At 51.3% G+C, this 21,550-nt stretch overlaps 1 protein-coding gene across 1 annotated transcript in view; it reads left to right on the forward strand.

The window, feature by feature from the left end:
• Positions 1-4,152: 4,152 nt before the first annotated feature.
• Positions 4,153-21,550, forward strand: part of klf7b (Kruppel like factor 7b) — a 48,500-nt gene continuing 31,102 nt past the window's right edge. The window contains exon 1 of the mRNA XM_072686617.1: positions 4,153-4,788. Coding sequence (XP_072542718.1) covers positions 4,687-4,788 — 102 coding nt within the window. The 5' untranslated portion in view covers positions 4,153-4,686. The remainder of the gene's footprint in view (positions 4,789-21,550) is intronic.

Genomic DNA, 21,550 nt, shown 5'->3' on the forward strand with positions numbered 1-21,550 from the left:
TAATGAGACACCTGCTCAAACATATACACTATATATGGTATATAAATGACAAAAGTATTGGGACACCTGCTCATACATACACTATATATGGTACATAAATGACAAAAGTATTGGGACACTAGCTTATTGTTCATTGTTTTTTCTGAAATCAAGGATATTAAAAGAGCTGATCCTGCTTTTGTTGGAGTAACTGTCTCTACTGTCCAGGGAAGAAACCTTTCTACTAGATTTTGAAGGAGCACTGCTGTGAGGATTTGATTGCATTCGGCAACAATAAAAGTCTTAGTGAGGTCAGGATGTCGGATGATCACCACCCCACCCCTCCATCATCCCCAATTCTCCAACTAGTAGGTCGTCATTGTCACTCTGTGATGATGTCATAGGGTTGCACAGGCAGCTGAATAATATAATTGAGTTACATTAGATATATAGTGCAGTGGGCGAGAGAGCGAGAGAGAGAGAGAGAGAGAGAGAGAGAGAGAGAGAGAGAGAGAGAGAGTGAGAGAGAGAGAGAGAGAGAGAGAGCGAGGGAGAGAGAGAGAGAGAGAGAGTGAGAGAGAGAGAGCGAGAGAGAGTGTGTTTATGTGAGTATAGTATGTATGTATATATGTAGTGAGTGTGTATATAGTGTGCGTATAGTGTATGTATAATGTGTGTGTATAGTGTGTGTGTATATATATTGTATGTATGAGGTGTGTGTGTATAGTGTGTGTACAATGTGTGTATAATGAGATCCTTTCCTGACACAGATGTGCAAATGCACACACACACACACACAAAGCTTGTCTGGTCCCTGTATAGAAGTACTGCCAATAGAATAGGACTCCCTTAAGCAGATCAACATGAGACGTGGGCTAGAGGGGTATAAAGCCCCCCCAGCATTAAGGAGCTGTGGAGCAGCGGAGGAACTGTGTTCTCTGGAATGATGGATGGTGGTGGAGCTCCATCCAGTCCTTTTGGGATGAGTCATGGTGTTGGGGATGGGATGGGTGAGGTGGGGTGGTGATCATCATCCCAACATCCTGACCTCACTAATGCTCTTTTTTTTAAATACCCTTGACTTCAGAAGAAACAACGACCGATCAGGTGTCCCGATACTTTTGTCTTTCAATAGAGGCTGAATATGATAGAGGCTGAGCGATTAGCAGCTGTCAGCTAAAGTGATTGAACATAACATTTCCGCCGCTGATCAAAACAGTCGGCCAATTAAAGGACAGATGCTTTCTTACCTCCACCGCCCGTAGGCAGTATTAATGGCTTTGCCCTATACTGCTAATGGATATAAGGGCTGAAGTAACAATGAGCGACACCAGGCCTGGGCGGCGGCGGCCGAGGGGTCATTTCTCTCGTTCTGATTCTGGCTGGGCTGTATAATACACATTGTTGGCTGCGGTTACTGAGAGATTATAGAGTTTACAGTGGTTTAAAGAGAGAGAGAGAGATAGAGAGAGAGAGCTTGGCCTAGTTTTACTGAATGTCTCGATCTGTTAGTCAGTTTGAAGTGAGATACGTGGCAAGGCCTAACAACACCCTGATGCGTATATACGCCTGGCCTATATAGTCACGCAGGCATGCGCAAAGCTGAGGACTGGCTTGAAAGCCCACCGTGTCACTTTTTTTCCCTTTTTTTTCGTAGGCAACATATCTTGACAAGACATTCAACACGTACCCTTGCTTTGTGTGTTTTGTAAACACGGAACTCTAAAAACCTTCCTATTTTTGATTTGATGGCGTGTGACAGTAGGACTGGGCAACACAGGCATCCGCAATGTGAAATGTTTCACCTAGAAAAGAAGCTGTGGATACACCCTCGGAATTCGACACCGTGTAAAAGTCTCAGCCAGTCACGAATCCGGCTCTAAACTCCGCAGAGGAGCCTCGAAAAGGCTATATAACAACAAACCGTATAACAATAAACAATAAAAATTCATCGTAATTAAATTCGGTTTAAAAAAATACGCTTAATTAAACGGTTAATACAAAGTCAACATTCGACTGGGTTTGGTGGGTGACTGGCTCATAGTGGTGGTGAACGGAACTACGCCTCATAAATGCACAGTCTGATGCTGGAGACCCCAGGTTTTATGGTAAAACGTGGCCTAAGACGACTTATATCCCCGCATACAAGTCGTGGCGGAGGGATACATCAGCGTGACGCCCCACAAAATAGTCCCAAAACTTTCTTATAACTTAAAGATTTTCCATTATTTCACCAAACCATCAACACCTCATATATATATATATATATATATATATATATATATATATATATATATATATATATATATATACATATATGAAACGGGCCCCGAGCGGTCCAGCAGACCAAGGCACTGGACTGCCAAACCCCTGGTCCCATGCTCTTTAGCCGGAGTCAGAGAGAGCACAACTGGCCTTGTCCACATGTCCAGTCTTAACCCGCTTTTGCAACAGCCTGAGACTTTGACCCGGTGTCAGATTTAACGTGTGTATCCACAGCTTCTTCGGGATGGTCGGCACAGGTGCTTTGGGAGTTGCGTTTTCTTTCCGAGGGCGCTAGCTACTTAGCAAAGCAGCATCAGCGGCAGGCTGGCTTCGCATGGGGTGCTGGTGTCTTCACCCTCGTAGTGTTGGAGGCATTGCTAGCGATAGGTGGGAGGTTCACATGAACTGGGTAGGTTCACATGTAGGCGGGATTGGATAGTGAATAAAATGTCTATATTTGTGTTGTCGCCATGGCGACCACCGTCTGGTTCAATTCGACATTTACACTGAAAGCGTTTAGCAGACGCTCTTCTCCAGAGCGACTTCTAAAGCTGCAGAAAAGACCCTTAGCTAGTTATCTGTATCGGCCAGGATCTAATACTCGGGACTCTGGATCTTCAGTCTACCGTTCGGACACCCAGAGGAAGTTCCAGCCAGGCCAGAAAAAAGCCTGGACGCTGGTCTTCCGTGGATCTTAAAGGATGGCGGGTCGAGCCGAGCCGTACTCGAAGCTGGAAGGGCTCTCGGTGCAGATCAGGCCCCATCTTGGCCCCATTTTGACCATCACCATCAAGTACGGAGGGGCCGGCTGGTCCAGTCAGTCTTGGCGTTGTAGGCCAGCGTCAGGGGTTTGAATCTGATGACCTGGGCAGCAGCTACAGGAAGCTACAGTGAAGAGAGAGCGCAGCAGCAGAAGAGGAGGAGGAGGAGCAGCTGAACATGGCTGAACTTAATGGTGAGTGAAGGGAGACCAGCCAGTGACGAGAGACTGAACATATGAGCACCTGGGTGGCCTCTCTACAGAGGAAGGGTCAAAACTCGCCGCAGCGCAGTGCTGTAGGCTGACAAACGCAACCCTCATCGTGGCCGTGCGCTTCGGACAAAGTCGTTAAAGTTTAGGATATATTGATTCCCGGATGTATTGTGGCCTACGGGTGTGGTGGCTTTGGAATTGTCCATTACAAACCAATAACCGGATCAATGTGATAGATCAATACGAGCGATTATGCAACACTGACTTAATGAAGCCATATGTGCTTGCAGTGCCACCGCCCAGCCACGGCAGCATTGTGCTCGGGTCCATGGCCACAATTTCTGCCTCCATTCCCATCCCTCCGTCTCCAAAAAAGCCCTGACTTCTCATCGCAGAGAGAGAGAGAGAACCTCACGGATGCAACCCTCTCCTCAATAATGCCCATAACTGGGAGAAGCAACTTTCCCTCTCCCTCTCCCTCTTCCTCTCCCTCTCCTCCACCTCCTCCTTCTTCTTCTCTGCCTTCCCTCAGCCCGTGTGTCCGAGTCCAGCGAGTCGAGCCTGTTTTATACCCCTCTAAAAATAGCTCACCTTTCACTGCCATGTACGGCCGGATTGGCAGGCGCGCCCGGCCAATGGCTGCGCCGCGCCCGGCCCCTCGCCCTGCCCACCCGGCCACTCTAGCGCCGCCTTAATTGGACGCCAGTGAGCTCATCAACCCTATTCGCCTTATATGGTCACGCACGGAATTGACTGACAGCTGGCTCCGCCCTCTCCACCCACCCCTTGAGAGTCCCCCCTCAGCTCGCGAGCCCCCCGCCCCTTCCTCCCTCCCTCCCTCTCTCCCTCCCTCTCTCCCTCCCTCTCTCTCTCTCTCTCTCTCTCTCTCTTCTTCGCTCGCGCTCTCGCTTCTTTCCCCCAATCCAAACCAAGTCGATGTGCAGAGAGAGGCTCAGCAGAGAGAGAGAGAGAGAGACGGAGGGAGAGACTGTACCTGGATTTACGCACGCACGCACGCACGGAGAGAGAGAGAGAGACTGAAAGCGAGAGAGAGAGAGAGAGAGAGAGAGAGACAAGCAGATGAGGATATAGGTGGCTGCTTCTCGTCGCCACTCTTTTTTTGCATCCTGAGCGCGGGACTGCAATTAAAGTGAGGCTCAACATTTTTTTTTTTGGGAAACAATCACCTCCCCCCCCTCCCTCCTCTCCTCTACTCCTCTCTTCCCAGCACATACATCGCCCCCCCACCCCCTGTGATCTGCATCACTACTACTACACTTCCAGGAGCAACGGATCTGAAGAGTTGCTGTTCTTCCTCTTCCTCCTCCTCCTCCTCCTCCTCCTCTTCCTCCTCTGGTTTTTTTGGTTCTTACTGGGGTGCTTTTCTTCTATTGCTCGTTTTTACGCACGTTTTTACGCACGTTTTTACGCCGAAACCAAAACAACCCCTCTGGTTCGCGAGCCTCAGGATGGACGTGTTGGCGAATTACAGTATCTTTCAGGAACTTCAGCTCGTCCACGACACCGGCTACTTCTCTGCGCTCCCGTCGCTGGAGGAAAACTGGCAGCAGGTGAGTTTCTGGCTCTGGGCTTTTTTTTTGGAGGGCTTGGCTGGGCTTGGAACGGATGGAGTGTGAGAGAGAGAGAGACAGAGAGAGAGAGAGAGAGAGCACTGAAAGTGGACCGAAGTGCACCGAGAAGGAGTTCAGCAGAAGCAGCACGCGCGTCTCTGCCTGTCCAGGCCAGTGGTCAGCAGTCCAGCCTCACTCGTGTCATTATTAGTAACTGGTTATTGAGTTGGATGGATGGATGGATGGACGGAGGCAGGCAGGAGAAGGGCTGGTGAGCGCTTGCTGGCTGGCTGGCTGGCTGGTGGTGGTGGTCCAGGCTGGCTGGTGGTTTGGATGCTGGTGCTGTTCTGTAGTCTTGACTACCACCGTGTAGGTTGGATGGATGCAGGCAGGGGATGAGCTGGTTGTCCAGGCTGACAGGGGTTCTGGATGCTGGTGCTGTTCTGTAGTCTTGACTACCACCGTGTGGGTTGGATGGATGCAGGCAGGGGATGAGCTGGTGGTCCAGGCTGACTGGGGGTTCTGGATGCTGGTGCTGTTCTGTAGTCTTGACTACCACCGTGTGGGTTGGATGGATGCAGGCAGGAGAAGGGCTGGTGAGCACTGGCTGGCTGGCTGGTGGTGGTGGTCCAGGCTGGCTGGGGGGTTCTGGATGCTGGTGCTGTTCTGTAGTCTTGACTACCACCGTGTGGGTTGGATGGATGCAGGCAGGGGATGGGCTGGTGGTGGTCCAGGCTGGCTGGAGGTTCTGGATGCTGGTGCTGTCACCAGTGATTAGTTGGCTAGGTTGTCGCTATATTTACGTTGCACTCCTGCACCCTGCTCCTGTTAACGATTGCGCTTTGGATTTGATTGCATCCAGCAAACTAATCCTGGTGTTTATTTTGTTTATTTATTTCTTTGTATTTGTTTCATTCTCTCTGGTTGTTGTTGGGCTTCTGATGTGCCTGACTGAGCCCAGTTTGGCTAATTCAGGCGTGCGTTTGACTAATAACGAGAGACTCGTCATTAAATAATGTATCTGCAGCTGTCAGCCTTGCTGGGTTGTGTTTTTTTTTTTTTTTTTGCAGCCCCGTCGGCACGAGGAGAGGAGAGAGCAGCTCCCGCTCCTCTAATGCATAATGCATTAGCCTTAGCTATCTCCACCAGGAGGAAGGAGGAGAGGAAGAGGAGGATGGGGATGAGGAGGAGAAGGTTAGGCTAGCTGTGGTCAAATGGACTCTGCTCGGGCTCTGCAAAACGATAATTGCGCCCCTCTCGCGCGCTGCACTTCGTGTTCATTCATTCACTAAGTCACTCACTCACCGGCCACGCAAAGCACGCGCATGGCTGGCTGGAGCGAGTGCCTCCTCTGACTGGGGGGACGTGCTCGGGTGATTGTGGAAAAGGGGGGGCGGGGGGGGGGGGCAGTTGTTTTGATCCATTTTCAGGTTACTATGCGCGCGAGCTTCTGTAGTAGAACACAGGATTGCTTGCATGCATGTGCGTGTTTTTTGCACGCACGCATGTATGTATGCATGCACGCACGCATGTATGTATGCATGCATGCATGCACGCACGCACGCACGCACGCACGCCTGCACGCGCACGCACATGTCTGCCTGGACTGTCTGGATGTCTTCCATGTGCTTCTGCAGGAGTGCTGGACAAACGTCACTGTGAACATATCACATGCTAAATGCTGTAATGAGACAATAGGTTTGTGTATGTGTAAGTGTGTGTAAGTGTGTGTGAGTGTGTGTATGCATGCGGTGAAGTCAATTAGCTGCACAAGCACACATGGGATCCCAGTCTTTGCCTGCTGCTTTGCATCCGTTTGAACATAAGGCCATCGCCGGTGTGGGTATGTGCGGTATGAGCTACACCGCAGATACCCCTTCTGAATCTCTGGTTGGGTGTAGTTAGATGATGGGGTTAGTTACAGGTTAAATCCCAAAGACTGTCAAGCATAAAGGTCACATCTTGTGCAGTACCTGGTGCCTCGCAGCGCCAGAGGCTGGTGGGGCAAAGGGGATCGCACCTTGCGGCCTTGCGAAGCCTGCCAGGGACAGGTTCGGCTGTTGTCTCACTGACTGCCTCATCCGACCTCAGAGGGGAAGAGGGAAGCGGGAAGTGTTGTTTTGAGAACTGCGAACAATAAAAGAGACATTTAATAGCGTGGGAGAGCGAAAGGGGAGGAAAGCAAGCGAGGCCTTGCCGGGCTGACAGGTGAATAAAAGAGAGAGTGGCGACAGAACGGCAGCGCTGTTAAAAGTCCGCTGCTTTTACTGGCAGCGATGGTTTGATAGTGTAGCCCCGGATCTGCCCAAGGAAGGGAAACGACGGCACCCTTCATCCTGCGGGACAAGATGGATGGGCACTCTCGGGCCTGAGCGAGCAGCGCATGAATCAGAGCTTAATGGACGCGATATGGGGCGAATTGTGTTTCGGCTCTCCGGCTGGGGCCGGGGGGCTGAGCGGCGGGGTGGGGGGGACAAAAAGAAAGAGAAGGCAGGACGAAGCGAAACCGGGACGGGAGACCGGGAGGGTTTCGTCACCCAGCCGTAATGAAGTTCTCCCAGGGCCTGCTGGCACCATTCTGGCACCCCCACCCGTCCTCTTCTTTGAACAAAGACACCATCTCTCACTGCCAGGAGGAGGCAGAGAGGAGAAGAGGCCGTGAAAGACTTGGGTTGGTGTAATTACAGCAGGCCGACGTCCTTTTTTTTTGCTTCGCAGAGAAGGGATGGATTATTTCGGCAGTGACCCACGAGGAAGGTTAATTCAGAGAGCGGCTGTTTGTGCAACAAGGGGGCCCCTGTTGTCTCGCGTTCCCCTCCCTTAGTAGCACCACCCAGAGAGGCCCTCTGAGCTCCACGCTAGAGGCGGTCGGAGCAGGTGGAGAAGCCTGGGGAATCGGTCTGCGCTGGTAAACAACACCATTAGAAGCGAGTGATGTAGCCGAGCCAATTAGCAAAGATCACCTGAGAGACTGATTGTGTGTGTGTGGAGCTGAAAGGGAGGGGGGGGGGGGTGTTTGTTAGTGTCTGTCCATCTGTCCCCCCAAAGATCCAAGGCAGCGCCACGTGCACCTCTGTTACTTCGTCTGAGGCCTGTCTTCCTCAGATGACCAGCCTTTTATTTCGTTGTTGTTCCTCCTCGCCGGCCGCCGGGAAAATGGGTCACTCTGTGTCTCTTTGTCTACCATGCCTGGCAGACCTGTCTCTCAAATTTGCTTTGTTGTTTCTCCTCCCCTTGTTTCTGTTCAGAAAGTGTCTATTTCGGGACAGGCTAGGATTTGAAGCCCCCTCCGTATCGGCTTGGGATATTTCTGGCTCAGAATCTGAGCTTTTTCGCTGTGCTCTTTGCAAGACCCCAGTGACGGCAAGGGGCCATCAAAGGCCAGCAGACCTGTTTGTCCTGAAAATCCCTGAAAGACTTTAGTGATAGACTCGAAACCTGGTGGCTCCTCTGGTTTGACCGCCTGTTCCATTAACACCTTTCGTAGGTGTGCCTCAGAGGGACCTGATCTGGTTGAGGGGGGGGTTTCAGTGTGTCCGAGTGTGAAGCCTTCAGAGGAAGCTTCTCAGAAAGTCTTCCAACAGTGCAGCTGCAACAGTCCAGCCACGTTCCATGGCCTGTGGAACGGGGGGGTGAGGGGTGGCATCACGGACCAGGGTCGGGTAACCCCGAGAGAAAGGCCGCAGGCATCCATGCGAGGTGACGGCAGCTCCAGCTCTCATCCAGGGAGCTCTGCCTGTCCCAGAGTAGCCAAGTTTGACAAGATAATGAATCACACTGCATGCATATTCTGCGCTGCAGTTTTTCACATTTCACAGCCCAGTAACTTTCAGAACGGCGGCAGTGGCAGCAGGGGGGGTGGGGTGGGAGTGCGAGAGCACCCGATACCATTAAAAATGGATTCAGATGGAGTTGTGATGGAGACTACGGCTCTGTTTCTGAAGGCTTGCCGAAAACCCCTGCCCATCCCAGAGCATCCCCCTCCTCGGCCTCCCACCGGCCTGCTTTACATTCCGTCCCAGGCTTTTTTCCTCCACTGGCCGCCGCGTCGAGCTCCATCCAGCTGAAGACGCTCCCGTTATGCAGCCGAAATGCACGTTACGTAATTCTCAGAGGAGCGCAGCTGCTTTCTCACAGAGTATCCGCCAAGGGCATGGAGAATGCTCGGGCCCAATCTCTCAACTGGCCCAAGGCCTACTACTCTGCCACTGGAAAGGCTCCAGGATTACAGCCAGATAGAGCTGCCAGGCTTGCGAGCCGGAGGCCCTGGGAAAAAAGCCTTGCCGAATCCCTCTGCATTAGTGATGGAGGTGTGGAAAGAGTGGGAACACCTGGCTGGTTTAGAGCTGGAGATGTTGCTGTCCTTCCACGGACCTCAGTTGAGTAAATTTGCATTACGAGTGGGGGGTGGGGGTGGGGGGTTGGGGTTGCTACACTCACACAGCCTCCAACCGGTCGAACTTGTCCACTTAAAGCGTGACTTGATGGCCAGGTATGTAGAGAAACGTGAAGACCTGCACACCTTTGAGGTTCAGCCTGATAAATCCACTGTCCACTGGCAGTCAGTCAGTGCGTCTTGGTGAGCAGTCAGCAGGCCTTACTGCCCTCTAACCTCCACCACTACAGTTGTGACCTCGATAGCAATGGAAAGATAGCATGGATCATGGACAGTGCAGTAGTGACTGTTCCGAAGATTTATCACCTGCATACTTCTCAATTTTGAAACCGGACAAACCCAACCGCATGCAAAAAGCTCTGGTCAGGGTTCCTGAACTCTGTCAGGCGTGTTTTTTTGGAGGTTGAGTATGTGCTCCAGTAGTGTTGGTAGGTTAAGGTGTGTGTTTCAACCGGCACACTTCTGCACGGAGAGCAGACAGAGAAATCTGTGCTGGTATTTTGACTCCTGATTAGTGAGCTTTGCAACTTTGCACTGAATTGATCCCTTATCTCCCCATGTGCTATCAGCTCCTCTGTTGAGTTGAATGGGTTACCAGGAATCAGCATGAGCCAGACAGCACTGAGTCACCCACTGGGATTTATCAGTGTGACATCAGAAAGCCAAGCCATTGTAGTAAGCATTTCCTGGATGCTGTCTCCGCCACAGAGCAGAAAGGGCAAAATCAACACAGTCTGGGTGGAGCGTAGCCTCCTCTCCGTGACTCACGGGCTGGGATTAAAACAGACACGGGCATCAAGCGCTCCTCCCCAGCTGTTTCTGCTCTTGTGACTCTGGGTACAGTAGAGGGTACAGTACAGGACAGACGCTGAGAATCTCTCTGCCTTCTCAGTATCTCTCTGAGACCCAACCCGAGCAGATCACTCAGCCCCCAGACAGCTGACAGTAATTAGACTCTGGCATGAGCCAGCAAGGTCTTTCATGTGCATGGCTGAACCAGGTCTCCTTTGAAGTGAGGGGGACCTTCTACTTGCGCGCCCATGTTGTTTTCCAGCAAACTGCAAGCTGCTTACACACGCTACTTCTCGCACAAGCATGCAATTTTGTGTCGACGTGGAGAATTCCTCCAATTTGGGGAGGATGGGGAGGGTTGGACAACTTCAGATTGAATTAGCTTTGGAAATCCATTTGGTCTCCGGTTGCTCTCGATCAGAATTTTGCTATTCAGTGGTGTGAAATTGCTTCCACGATGCTGTGCTGTGCGAGTCCTGAAGCCGACACTGAGACCCGACCCGTCGCATAGGCTGATTGAAAGCTGTTTACCAAATCTCTGTCGCCATGAAATCTGGCTATTGCTCTATAATTTATTCCCTCCGCTAGAGGTAGATCAAAGTGGGCTGCAAATTGGCAGGGTGTAGGTTTTGGAACATGAGAAACTCATTAGAATTAGGTATTTTGCGTGCTGAGAAAGGAACTGGGATTTAAGAATTGTAAATGGTCTTAATTAGTAACATTACGACTAATTGAAGATTTGTAATAATGTCTTAAATCCTAAAAAGAAAAAAAAATTCATAAGAACAGGAGTGTAGTTACTAAGCCTTCCCTGGTCCTGTTATTGTACGAATCAGGGGCCATAGCATACAATAACCTGCTGACTACAACCTGACCATTTGAAGGTGCAGGTCAGTTGTTGAGGTGGGCTGGCGAAACAAGTGCTATTTAAGCGGTAAAGAAAAGGTGGCGCACTTGAGTCCAGTTGTCCTCCTCGATTTTAGATGAATAGCCAGTTACCCGACCCACTTGTCAGTACTCTCCCCCATCACTTGTACAGCTCCCAACACCGGGAAGGTGAGGACTGACACATGCCTGCTGCTGATGCGACGTCACCAGGCAACCAACCAACCCTATCAGAGGAAAGCACCAGGTGCCCAGCTCTGATGCGTCGGCCAGCATCCCACTGAGGTGATGTGGGGAGAGAGGAAGCCATGTACCCACCCGGAGAGAGCAAGGCCAGCTGTGCTCTCTCAGGCTCCGGCTGCTGATGGCAGGCAGCAGGATTGCTGGTTCCAATTCTGGGTCATGCTGCCTGCCATCAGCAGCTGGAGCCTGAGAGAGCACAGCTGGCCTTGCTCTCTGCCGTACCACTTGAAGACCACCAACATTTAAAAGATTGGACAAATCAGAACTGCTGAGCTGTTCATATTTCTGCCACGGATATGAACTGTTCGCCACCTATGAGCCTCGATCATAAGCGAGGCGACTGATGGGTGGGATTTGCTCACCTGCGAAAGAGGGGCGACGGAGGGTCAGAGTCCTCTGGCAATTAAGCCCTAAGCTAAACACACCTACCTTCGTCCACCCACTCGGGCTGCTGACGGCCTTATTATCCCCTCACCTGTTGGAGCGCTGATGGACGCGGCCTTGTTATCGAGGAGATCAAGAGCTTTTCAGGGCCTGCAATTGAGAAGGAGGTGGACGGAGGAGTGGGGGGGTCATTTGTCTGCCCACTTCTCAAGTGTCTGTTGGCCTGTGGAGAGGAGGGATGTAGGCAGTGAGCGAGAAGTAGTGAGTGAGAGAGAGAGAGAGGAGAAATAAACAGAGAAAGATGAGAATACGGCAGGCATCTTTATGCATGAGGCCCGCCGTCCCCTTAGCCCGATGGAGAGGCAGCTTAGCCACTCAAGTGTTTGATTAACAGCCTGTGAGGAACCAGGCATTTTTCTCTAAGTGCAAGTGCCCACACACACTGCTTAACACACACACATACACACATACAAATACACTCAATCTGAGTGACAGCTTGATGGCATATTTTGCCTCCCTTTTAAACATGGCACGCAAATTCACGCAGCACAAACGAGGGCTTTCGCCATCCCGCCAGGCTTTCCCAGCCTTTTCCAGCATTTTCCAGCAAGCCCACCTCTCTGTATTCCAGTCTAGCATGTTTAACATAGGCTAGGAGAGAGTTGCTGATGAATAATAGATAATGATATTTTTGGTATTCCTAACCAGCTATAAGTAGCACCACAGACTGTCAAAACAGCTGAAGAAAAGAGGCAGCGGGGAAACGAAAAGCAGAGAGGAGGGAGACAGAGAGGAGTCATGTGAAGATGTGAAGGGCATCTCAGCATGGAGCAGAGCTTATGTTTATTCAACTGCTCCTAAGGTTGGGGAGGGGTGGGGGCAGAACCTCCCACGCCATTCCTTGCTTTCGCTCTCGACCCGCTGGAAATTCCCTCCTCGCGTCCAAACGAGTGTTCCGAGAACCAGACCCGGGGCTGTGATCACATTCGCGGCTGCTCGTTTTCCACAGGCGGTAATGGCTCGGCTTGAACATTGGGAAAGCACCAGAGGGACAACACTTTCCTTTTGTTTTTGGTTTCTCTTAAATGAAGCCTAATCTAATATCTGACCGTATTGTATTTTTGATATTATTGTATAATATCACAAGATTAAGAAACGTATTTCTTATATATTTTGAGTGATTTCATCTAATAAAGTGTCCGAGTGTCAAGCCGTGCCGCTTTGCCATCAGCAGCCGGAGTCTGAGAGAGCACAACTGGCCATGCTCTCTCTCCGGGTGGGTAGATGGTGGGTGCTCTCTTCCCTCATGACTCTTAAGCTATGTTGGCCGGCACGGGCGTTGGTTAGCTGGTGGGCAGCTAGGGACCCAGCTTGGGATGATCTCGGCTGCCCAATGATGCCGCATCGGCTGCAGTTCGGTATCAGATGTGTCGGAGGAGGCCCGTGTTAAGTCCTTACCCTACTAGTGTCGGGAGCATTGGTAGTGCTAGGGCGATCTATGAAAGGGTGGGTTAATTGGAAGTATCAAACCCGGAGAAAAAGGGGGAAATTTGATAACAATTTTTAGTTAAAAAAATAAATAAATAAAAATAATAATAATAATAATCTTACATCAGAGATTTAGATCTACGCTACTTTTAAGAGCATTTCATTTTTTGTAGCCAATAAAAATCTGCCACCCCTGCTTCTCCTCCTCCTTCTCTCCCAAACTCATGTACTCTGTCTATATTCGGCAAATAGGGGGTCTGGCTTCACTTCTCACCACCTGAAGCTGCTCAGAACTCCCTGTCCCGTCCTTGTCTCAGCACACAGTGAGCATGCACCTCACTTCTGCAAAGGTGCAGTGGTGGCTCTTAGTAGTCATAGTGCTGGGTTATTGATCACATGGTTGTGGGTTCGATACCCGGGTGCACTAAAATGCCAATATTGGGGCTTGGAGCAAGGCCCAAGATGTGCTGTAGCATGGCTGAACCTGCGGTCAGGCCCTGGCTTCCTACGCTGGGCTATATAAAGATATATAAATATAAATATATATTAAGGTATTAATTATGTTTTATATGAAATATTATAATAGAGGACCAGAGTTAGGGCTCTAGGCCTCATAAGGGTTAATCAAGACTGTCTTTCGAGAGGACTGGAAAATACAAACGTTGCATAAGCCCAAGCCTGAATCAGATTCTGGAAACAAAACCTGAAGGCCTTTCTGAATCTGTGTGTGTGTGAGAGGGTGTGTGTGTGTGTGTGTGTGTATGTGTTTGTTTGAGTGAGCACACATGTGCTAAAAGGACAGCAGCTCCGGCCTGGATCACCAAACGCCTGTTGTGTGGCTGCCAGGCAGGAGCAGTGAGCTCATCTGTTTGTTTTGGTAGCAGCGAGGTATGATGAATAGGCATTAGACACAACACTGCCCGTACGCTCAAACACAGGCACCCGGGGAACAACAGGTACTTTTCCATCAAGGGTGAAAGTGCCTTTGGGGCTGCTCCCGTGGCCTAGAATAGAGCCTGAAAGCGAAAGAGAAACCGAACAGAGAGGCACTGCCTGGCTGTAAGCACAACACACACACACACACACACACACACACGCATAGACACACGTGCGAGACTGTTTGCTGATTCTATAATACAGGGAAGCAGACCTGTCCTGCAGCAGTAAACCAGTAGAAAATAACTGGCATGTTCGTTTCCCCGGGTTTTGAAAAGCTCCTGTGTGTGTGTGCGGTGTGTGTGTGTGTGTGTGTGTGATCATTTGTTTGTACTGGCGTGCGGGTGTGTATTTGCATATGCTCTGCGTCTGTGTCTCTGGTGGCCGCGTGACCTGGCTACTCTCCATACTCCCATTGTGTCGGAGCTGGGTTGCGCTCGGCTTGCTCCTTTCCACTCCTTTCCACTCCTTTCTGCCTCTCTCGCCCTTTCTCTCTCTCTCTTTCTCTCTTCCCGCTGCTGCTGCTGCAGGCAAGGTTGGCATGCATCGGCCCTTCGCTGAGCTCTCTGCCGAACTCTAACAGCTCTACCCACTAAAGGGATGGAGTGAAAATAAAAAGGGCAGATGCCCCCTTGGCACCAGGTCCCAGAGTTCTCGCTTCCCGTCTCCAACCCAGCGCTGGCTTAGCAGAATGCTGTACACACACAGAAACACACACACACACACACACTCTAGCATGCAAAGCGAGGTCCCACATGATGATGCAGGTCCAGGTTTTCATGTTTGTAAACCAAGGACATGCCTTTGAGTGCAGTTCTGGAGGCGGGACTTCCCCGTAATCGAGTGCAGGCCTAAAAACACCAGTGACAGGAAGCTCGGGCGGTTGAGGTGGTTCCTGACTTGCTTGGTTAAGGAGGTTCCTCGCTTTCTAGAACAGCACAGGACAGCTAAGCCCTTGGGGATCTCCCACTGTAGCACCACGCTCACTCTCAGGGTTGCTAAGCTAATGGTTAAGCTAACTGATATGTCCTAACAGACAGCTGCAAGGTGTCTGTTGTCCCACACTTGTCCCGAATATTCTAGTCCGCGTCCAGGGGCTCATTGTCACTGGTTTGCTTTCTCTAGGATGATCTAGGATTGTTTTACCTTATCTTCTAGAGTCAGGGCAGTTCACCATGCAAGACTCTTTGTGGGGGATAGCTTAGTCCCTAGAACCACCGATTTCATCAGCTCTCTGGGCCGTTTCCCAGGCCCGAAAACAGCTTCCACACTTACCAGGCACTGGAATAGCAGGACTGCACTGTAGGTTTAAGGATATCCAGCCTTATGAATAGTTGTAAGGCCTAATACCAGCACAGCCTGATCAATTCACTCCATTCCCCTCATCCTACCCAGCCAAAAATTCCACCCCTACCACACGGACAGCCTCCAGCTTACTCGCCATTTATCATCCATCCTGCTGCTCTGTGGTTGCAGCCCCCAGCCACGGCCACGGGCACGAAGCACCTTGTTGTATTGGGGTATTTTTTACATTCTCTGCATGTGCCTGTGCTCTTTATTTTAAGCGCTCCCTAGCTTGTCGCATTCTGGGCTGTGCCAGGTGGCGTACTGTATGCCCGATATAGCTCTGGCTACGGATTCACCAGCGCTGCTGTCTCCCCTCGGAGCGTCTGCGTGCCGACGTTCCGCTGCGAGACCCACCTGTTCTCCTCTGATCCACTTTGCCAGGGAAGAAGGAAAAAAAAAAGACAAACGAGAGAGGAGCTCTGCATCCTCCTCTCTGACCTCGTGCCTCACGTCTGAAACAAAAGCTCGGCCGCGTGCCAGGAGATTTTTCCTGTTTGACATTAACGTCCCACAGATGGGCCGTTCGTAAGGGACGTGCGGTACGAAAAAGGAAAGAAGTGTGTTTAAGCTGAGCTGTAAAAATTAATGAAAAGGTCTGGAGTGAAGGCCTTCCCAAAGCTTCTTTTACGTTTATGGCCACAGAAGAGATTTAGGCGGTTAACAGAAGCTGAACGTTTGCCGGGGATGTTTTTGGAGCAGCAGGCTGTGCCAGTGACCCCCTAACCCCTTAAGAAGCTCCCCAGACAGATTCCTGGGCACATGTCCGCACTCTCTGGCTAGCCTGTCTTTCCTGAAGGTTATGTACCAGGAAGGCTGTAAAGTGCCTTTTTTTTTTCTGGTGCTCGGGAGGAACAAGCATGTACCACTCAGCCATTAGGGCTTGTGGGCTCGTGGGCTTGTGTATGGCACTGTTAAATGGGTCACATGCAGAGTCTCAGCGACCTTGGGAATTTGTCCTGCTCGTCGAGACACTCGGCTTCTCCTCTTTGTTTTGCACAAAGGCCGAGTTTCCTCGCTCGAGGAAGAGGGGCGAAATTCAAAAACCAGCAAGTCTTTCAGATAGTTGATGCATTGGCTTGCAGAAGGGTCTGCGAGGAGACGGGTTAGCCGTCCTGCCCGGGCAGTTTCTCTTAGCCCGTCCTGCTCCGGTCACCTGTCTGGAAGACGCTTGAAGACGGTGTTTACGGCACCATCTGGCGGGATTGCTTTCGGAAGGGAATTATGACCAGGAAGGTATGGGCGGCGCGTTGGTGGCGGTGCAGGGAGTGCAGAGTCTGTCTCCTCTGAAGGGGAGGCTGAGCCGGTGTGGAGCTATGTGGGTCGTCAGCTATTTTAATCTGCGATGTTGCCGGGAATACCTGAGGGAATGGCCAGGCTCTGTCGGAATGGGGGCTGTCGGTGTGCAAGTGCCAGTGTGTGTCTGGGTGGGTGGATATGTGTGTGTGTGTGTGTGTGTTTGCAAGATCAAGTATGTGCACACAGGCATGCGAGTTGCGTGTATACTCCAGAAAGGTTTGGAGTGAGGAAAGTGAGAGAGAGAGAGAGAGCGAGCGAGAGAGCATTGCACTTTGAGGGATGAGTATTGAGTACTTTTCCCCTTTCTTGGGTTCACTGGAGCAAGTGGTGTACATGTGCATGTGTGTGTGTGTGTATGTGCACACACACATACACACACTCTCTCTCGCTCTCTCTTAGGCTATCCACAGGCGGGTCAACAGCTTCATTCTCCACAGAGAGCACCAGTGACTCATCTCCATTCTTCTGCGTCTGTATGCAGGATGAGATCACTGCCTCTAACTTTAGGCTTTAGGAGCATTAAGAGTTACTGCACGCCGCCACCGTCCCGCCATCCACGATGTAGATTCCTGTAAAAAAAAAAATGATGAGGTAATCCCTCCTTCCACCTAGATCTGGTTTGCATTCTTCCTAGTAACCATTCCGTCATCGCCTTGCCTCGCCTTGCCTCGTCTCATCTCCGTGACCTCCGTGTGGTGCACTGGAGAAGTGTAGGGAAACGAGAATTGGGCGGAGTTTCAGGAAGGAGCGCAAGAGCGCAGCCCGCTTCGCCCCCGCCTGCACCCCCTGCGGTGCGGACAGGTGTGATGGCAGCAGGGGCACCTGCCGCGTCGTCCCTGTCCTGATGGGGAGCGCGGCGGCTTCAAAAAGCTCCGCTCCCAGCCGGGTGTTATTTATACACTAAACAGGTTGGGCCGCCTCGGGTGAGCACGCCGATGCTGGAGGGGCTAAAAAAAAAGCCCAAAAAAACAACAGGACGGAGTTCCACATGGCCGGCCGCGGAAACATCACAGGCTCCCGTGGCCTACCTTTGCGGCGCGCTCTTGGCAAAGGTCTGCTTTTCCACGGCTTCTATTGTAGTCAGGAATTAATGGACTGCAAAGGCATTCATCAAGTCCCAGTTAGGTTCCCTTTTATGTCACTGTAGCGGCCGTGTCAGACGCTGGTAATTGGGTTCAAAGTGCCATCGCTGTAAAAGGCTGCGTGGGAGTGAGTCAGAGGGAGGGTGGGGCCCTTGCCGTCTCAGGTGACCTCACTCCCAGCCAGGCTGCTCTGTGCGTCGGGTAGGGTGGGGAGGCGGGGGATGGGGGGTGAGGTCATCCTTTCGTCGAAAGTCTGCTGAGGGGCCTGTGTAGCGACGTAGGTGTGAGTGTATGCATGAGGGATTCATGGCTCGTCTTGGGCATCACCTTAAAACCCCTTAAGGTTAAAACGATTGTCCAAACTCTCTGGTTGCGCTTTGAGGTTTTAAGCCTTGGTGAAACTTTGCCTTGGTGTAATTCTCATGAAAGCCATTTCCCTCCGCCCACCAGACTCACCCCGGCTCCCACCCACTTAGTGCCGACTGCTGTCTGAGTGGCAGGGCATTGTGTCTGGTGTTTGAGAGATGAGATAGGCTGATATCACGGGAGAGGAAAGGACAGCATGCACAGATTGAGACGTCACAACAAAGCTGCACCTCCCAGTTTGCAGTTTGGCATTGCAGGCACGTAGCGAGAGCAGGGTCGGATCAGAAGAGGCATTTCTGAGACGGCTGTCTACTCCGCGCCGTGTGTGTGTGAGCTCTTTTTTGTATGAAAAGGTCTTAAATGTTTAGTGAGATTTGCGTCGTTTCTCAAATGTGGTCAGCGTGACTTTTTAAAGATTGCTTCCCCACCGCAAATGGTCGAGGAAATGGCAATTGTAGAGTGCAATATGTGAAATTGCCTGTGCTGTTTTGCGTTAGTTGTCAAAACCCAATTACGCTCTCCAATCCTCGCTATTTATGACAGACAACAGCCCCATCGCTCCTGCTAATATGTTAGCCAAATCATCTAACAGCAAGAGATGGGTCGCCTTTTCGTAAATAGCCCCTGCGCCAGGTTTTCAAGGGCTTAATTTATCCCAAAGTGCCCCCGTGTTTACCCATTCTTTGACGTAAGCACAGGAGGGGGAAAATAGAGCCCAGGAACGAGCGAAGGAGTTTGTTGTCCCATAAAATACCGGCTGAGCTCGCTCTGTGTAATTACCACTCTGCAAGATAATTATAAAGAGGACAGAGTCAGGGATGAAAAAGCCATTTACGTGTCCTTAAGTGAGCGACGGCAATTAACTGGGTTGCCTAACCTGGTGCTGAGAAATTGGGCTGGGCCGGCATCGCGTGCGGTTATCACACAAAACAGAACCCGCCAGCCTCCCCCTATCTCTTGGAGGTGAGCCCTTGAAAGGGGCCCTGCGCAAGTTGTTTAATTTTTTTAAGCGGCTTTGCGAAATCGCCGTTCTTCGTTTTGTTTTGGGAGCCTTTCGTGCGTGAAAAATCCCCACAGCACAAAGGCTTTTGGCGCTTGTGCTGCAGGATTGGATGTGGGCCCAAACACAGGAGGGATGGAGGAGGAGGTGGGCCAGAATTCCTGTTATCTTAACTGCCTTTGTCCATTACTGTTGGTTTATCCAAAGTCTTAAATGGAGATTGCACAAGGTGACGTAGGCATCCATGCCCCCCTCACCAGCATACCCGCTGTGGTCCAGAGTGACCCTGGCCTGGAATGTGCCTCTGTGTGTGATCGTGGCTCTTATCAGGAGGACTGCAATCCATGCGTGGAGGCCAAGGAGCATTGCGTAACCTGTTTGCTAAGCTCCAAAACAAGGCACGGACATGGCATCCGCAGTCAGCCATTTACGCCGGCATCCTACCTGGCCGATTTCCTGTCCCGTTTCCTGCTGGCCAGGCCAGACGGAATCGCTGAGGTCTTTGGTCGGATGGGACAGGAAACAAGCTCACATCCATGGAATGTGTTTCCTCTCTGCTCGGGCCTCTATGTCACTGCCGTCCCACTGTCTCAGCTGGTCACATCCTGTGGGCCGGGTACAAAGCCGGGATCACCCGGAGTTATATTTAGCGGAAGGCGACACCGATGACACGCTGGGTAGGGTGAAATCATCTCAAGAAAATTTCTCTGCGTTTGCGGAGAAAGCCTCCGTTGTTCCCTTCCTTGCGGTTAAGGCAGTGCTGGGAATAATGGCAAGAGCCAGTACAAGAGCAGTGTGCTCATCTGGCTCAGTGGCTGTTGAGTAAGATGGGTCCCTTCAGTTTGCCCCTGCTGCGCCGTTGTTGGCTGTGCGGTCCCTGTGGTGTCATGATACACAGGCCTATTGTGCTTGCCTTGGGTAGGGACAAGGGAGAGCAGGAGTCCTTAACTGATGGGAGGGTATTCCTGGCACAAACCAGGCAGGCGAGTTGCCCTGAGTCGGCAGGGCTCTTGCGCTGCCGTGACATAACTCAGAACAAGGTAGCTCTACCACCTCACCCTCATCCTTCTGTAATTTTAGCCCCTCTCTCCATGTGGCTTCCCACTCGGAACGCAAAAGTGCAGAGGTGTGCTTTGGACAGGAGCCCAGAGGCAGCAAAAGAGGTAAAGAAGAGACAGAAGGACAGAATTGGGACCCTCGGTTTTCAGCAAGGCTTCCATTGAAAAGGGAACGGCAATAGTTGGTGACCAAAAGGTCACCTCTAAGTTTCCATAGAAGTCCTAGCAATGGACACAACCCGCTGTCCACCAGCTAATGTCTCCCAGGAGTAGCGGCCTGGGTTCGACCTTGTGATGTAGTTGAAACTGACTCCCCCTGAACAACTTGGCCGGTTAGTCAGATCTCTTGCTTGCTCGCACCCCTGTGCATGTAACTGGAGCTCTCCACACAAGGCCCAGAGGACCATGCATCTTATGAGACAAAAAGCCCCTCTGTCAGCCCCCCGCCTCCGGCTCTCTTTGTTGCCCATCTCCCTTTGTCTCTGCACACTCTCCACTCTTGTTCCCTTTTGTCTTCCGGTGTTGTATCCCCTGCCTGAGCTCCAATCTCTTGGCATTGTATAATGAAGATTATCCTGTAGTGTGCCACAATAGGACCCACCCACCCCCCACCCCCCCAGCCAACACACACACACACAGTATCCCTCACTTAGTCTCCCCAATCTTATAACAAGCTGTTAACCCCATTTAAAAGTGTCCCCTTTCAATCGGCTTGTGACGGGGAATAATCCCGCTTGAGCGATTTAATGTAAATCGCTGTATCCTGATTAGATTACCCCAGTGCCGGCAGCCGGCAGCCATTAGCCGACCCGTACACAGATAAACAGCAGCTCGTTCCCCAAATCCAGTTAAAGGAAGACAGGGATCCCTTCTCCAGGGCTCAGCCCGGCTCTTCTCAGCCCGCTGTCTCGCTGCCTTTGTTGGTGGGATTACCCCACATTTGGCGTGTCTTCGGCGCCGAGCAAACCTCCTCCTTCTCCTTACCCGCAGCACTCAGCTCCAGCTCTTACTGGGCATACTGGGCATTTGTCGCACTACAGTTTATTTCATTGGCTTTCCCAATGGTCATTATGCTAATTCTTAGCTATTCTTTGTTTCTCATCGGCATTCAGATGTTTGGGCTAGTGTATATCCCTGAATGGCATTTGTTTATCTCCTAAATCACCCACTGTTCCACTGCAGGGCCTCAGAGGCAGGAGTAAACACAGGGTAATCTCTGTCCCCTCTCCCTAAAAACAAGCTTATCTATGGCCCTGTCCGCCCTCCCAAAGTCGAGAGTGTTTGACTGGATTTAGGGCGAGGGTTAATGGGACCTGTGTTGGTTGGGGACTCGATCAAGAGGTGCATTGTCTGTTTTAACAAACATTTGCCGAAAATAAAAAAAAGAAAAGAAAATGAGGGTGGGGGGGGGGGGGGGGGGTGCAGGGGGTGCCGCCATGCCTTTCTCTCCCCTCACAGCCCTTTTGTCCCCGCCATGACCTCCGCCATA

This window comes from Salminus brasiliensis, chromosome 8 (assembly GCF_030463535.1).
Source record: "Salminus brasiliensis chromosome 8, fSalBra1.hap2, whole genome shotgun sequence".
NCBI classification, from domain to species: Eukaryota; Metazoa; Chordata; class Actinopteri; order Characiformes; family Bryconidae; genus Salminus; species Salminus brasiliensis.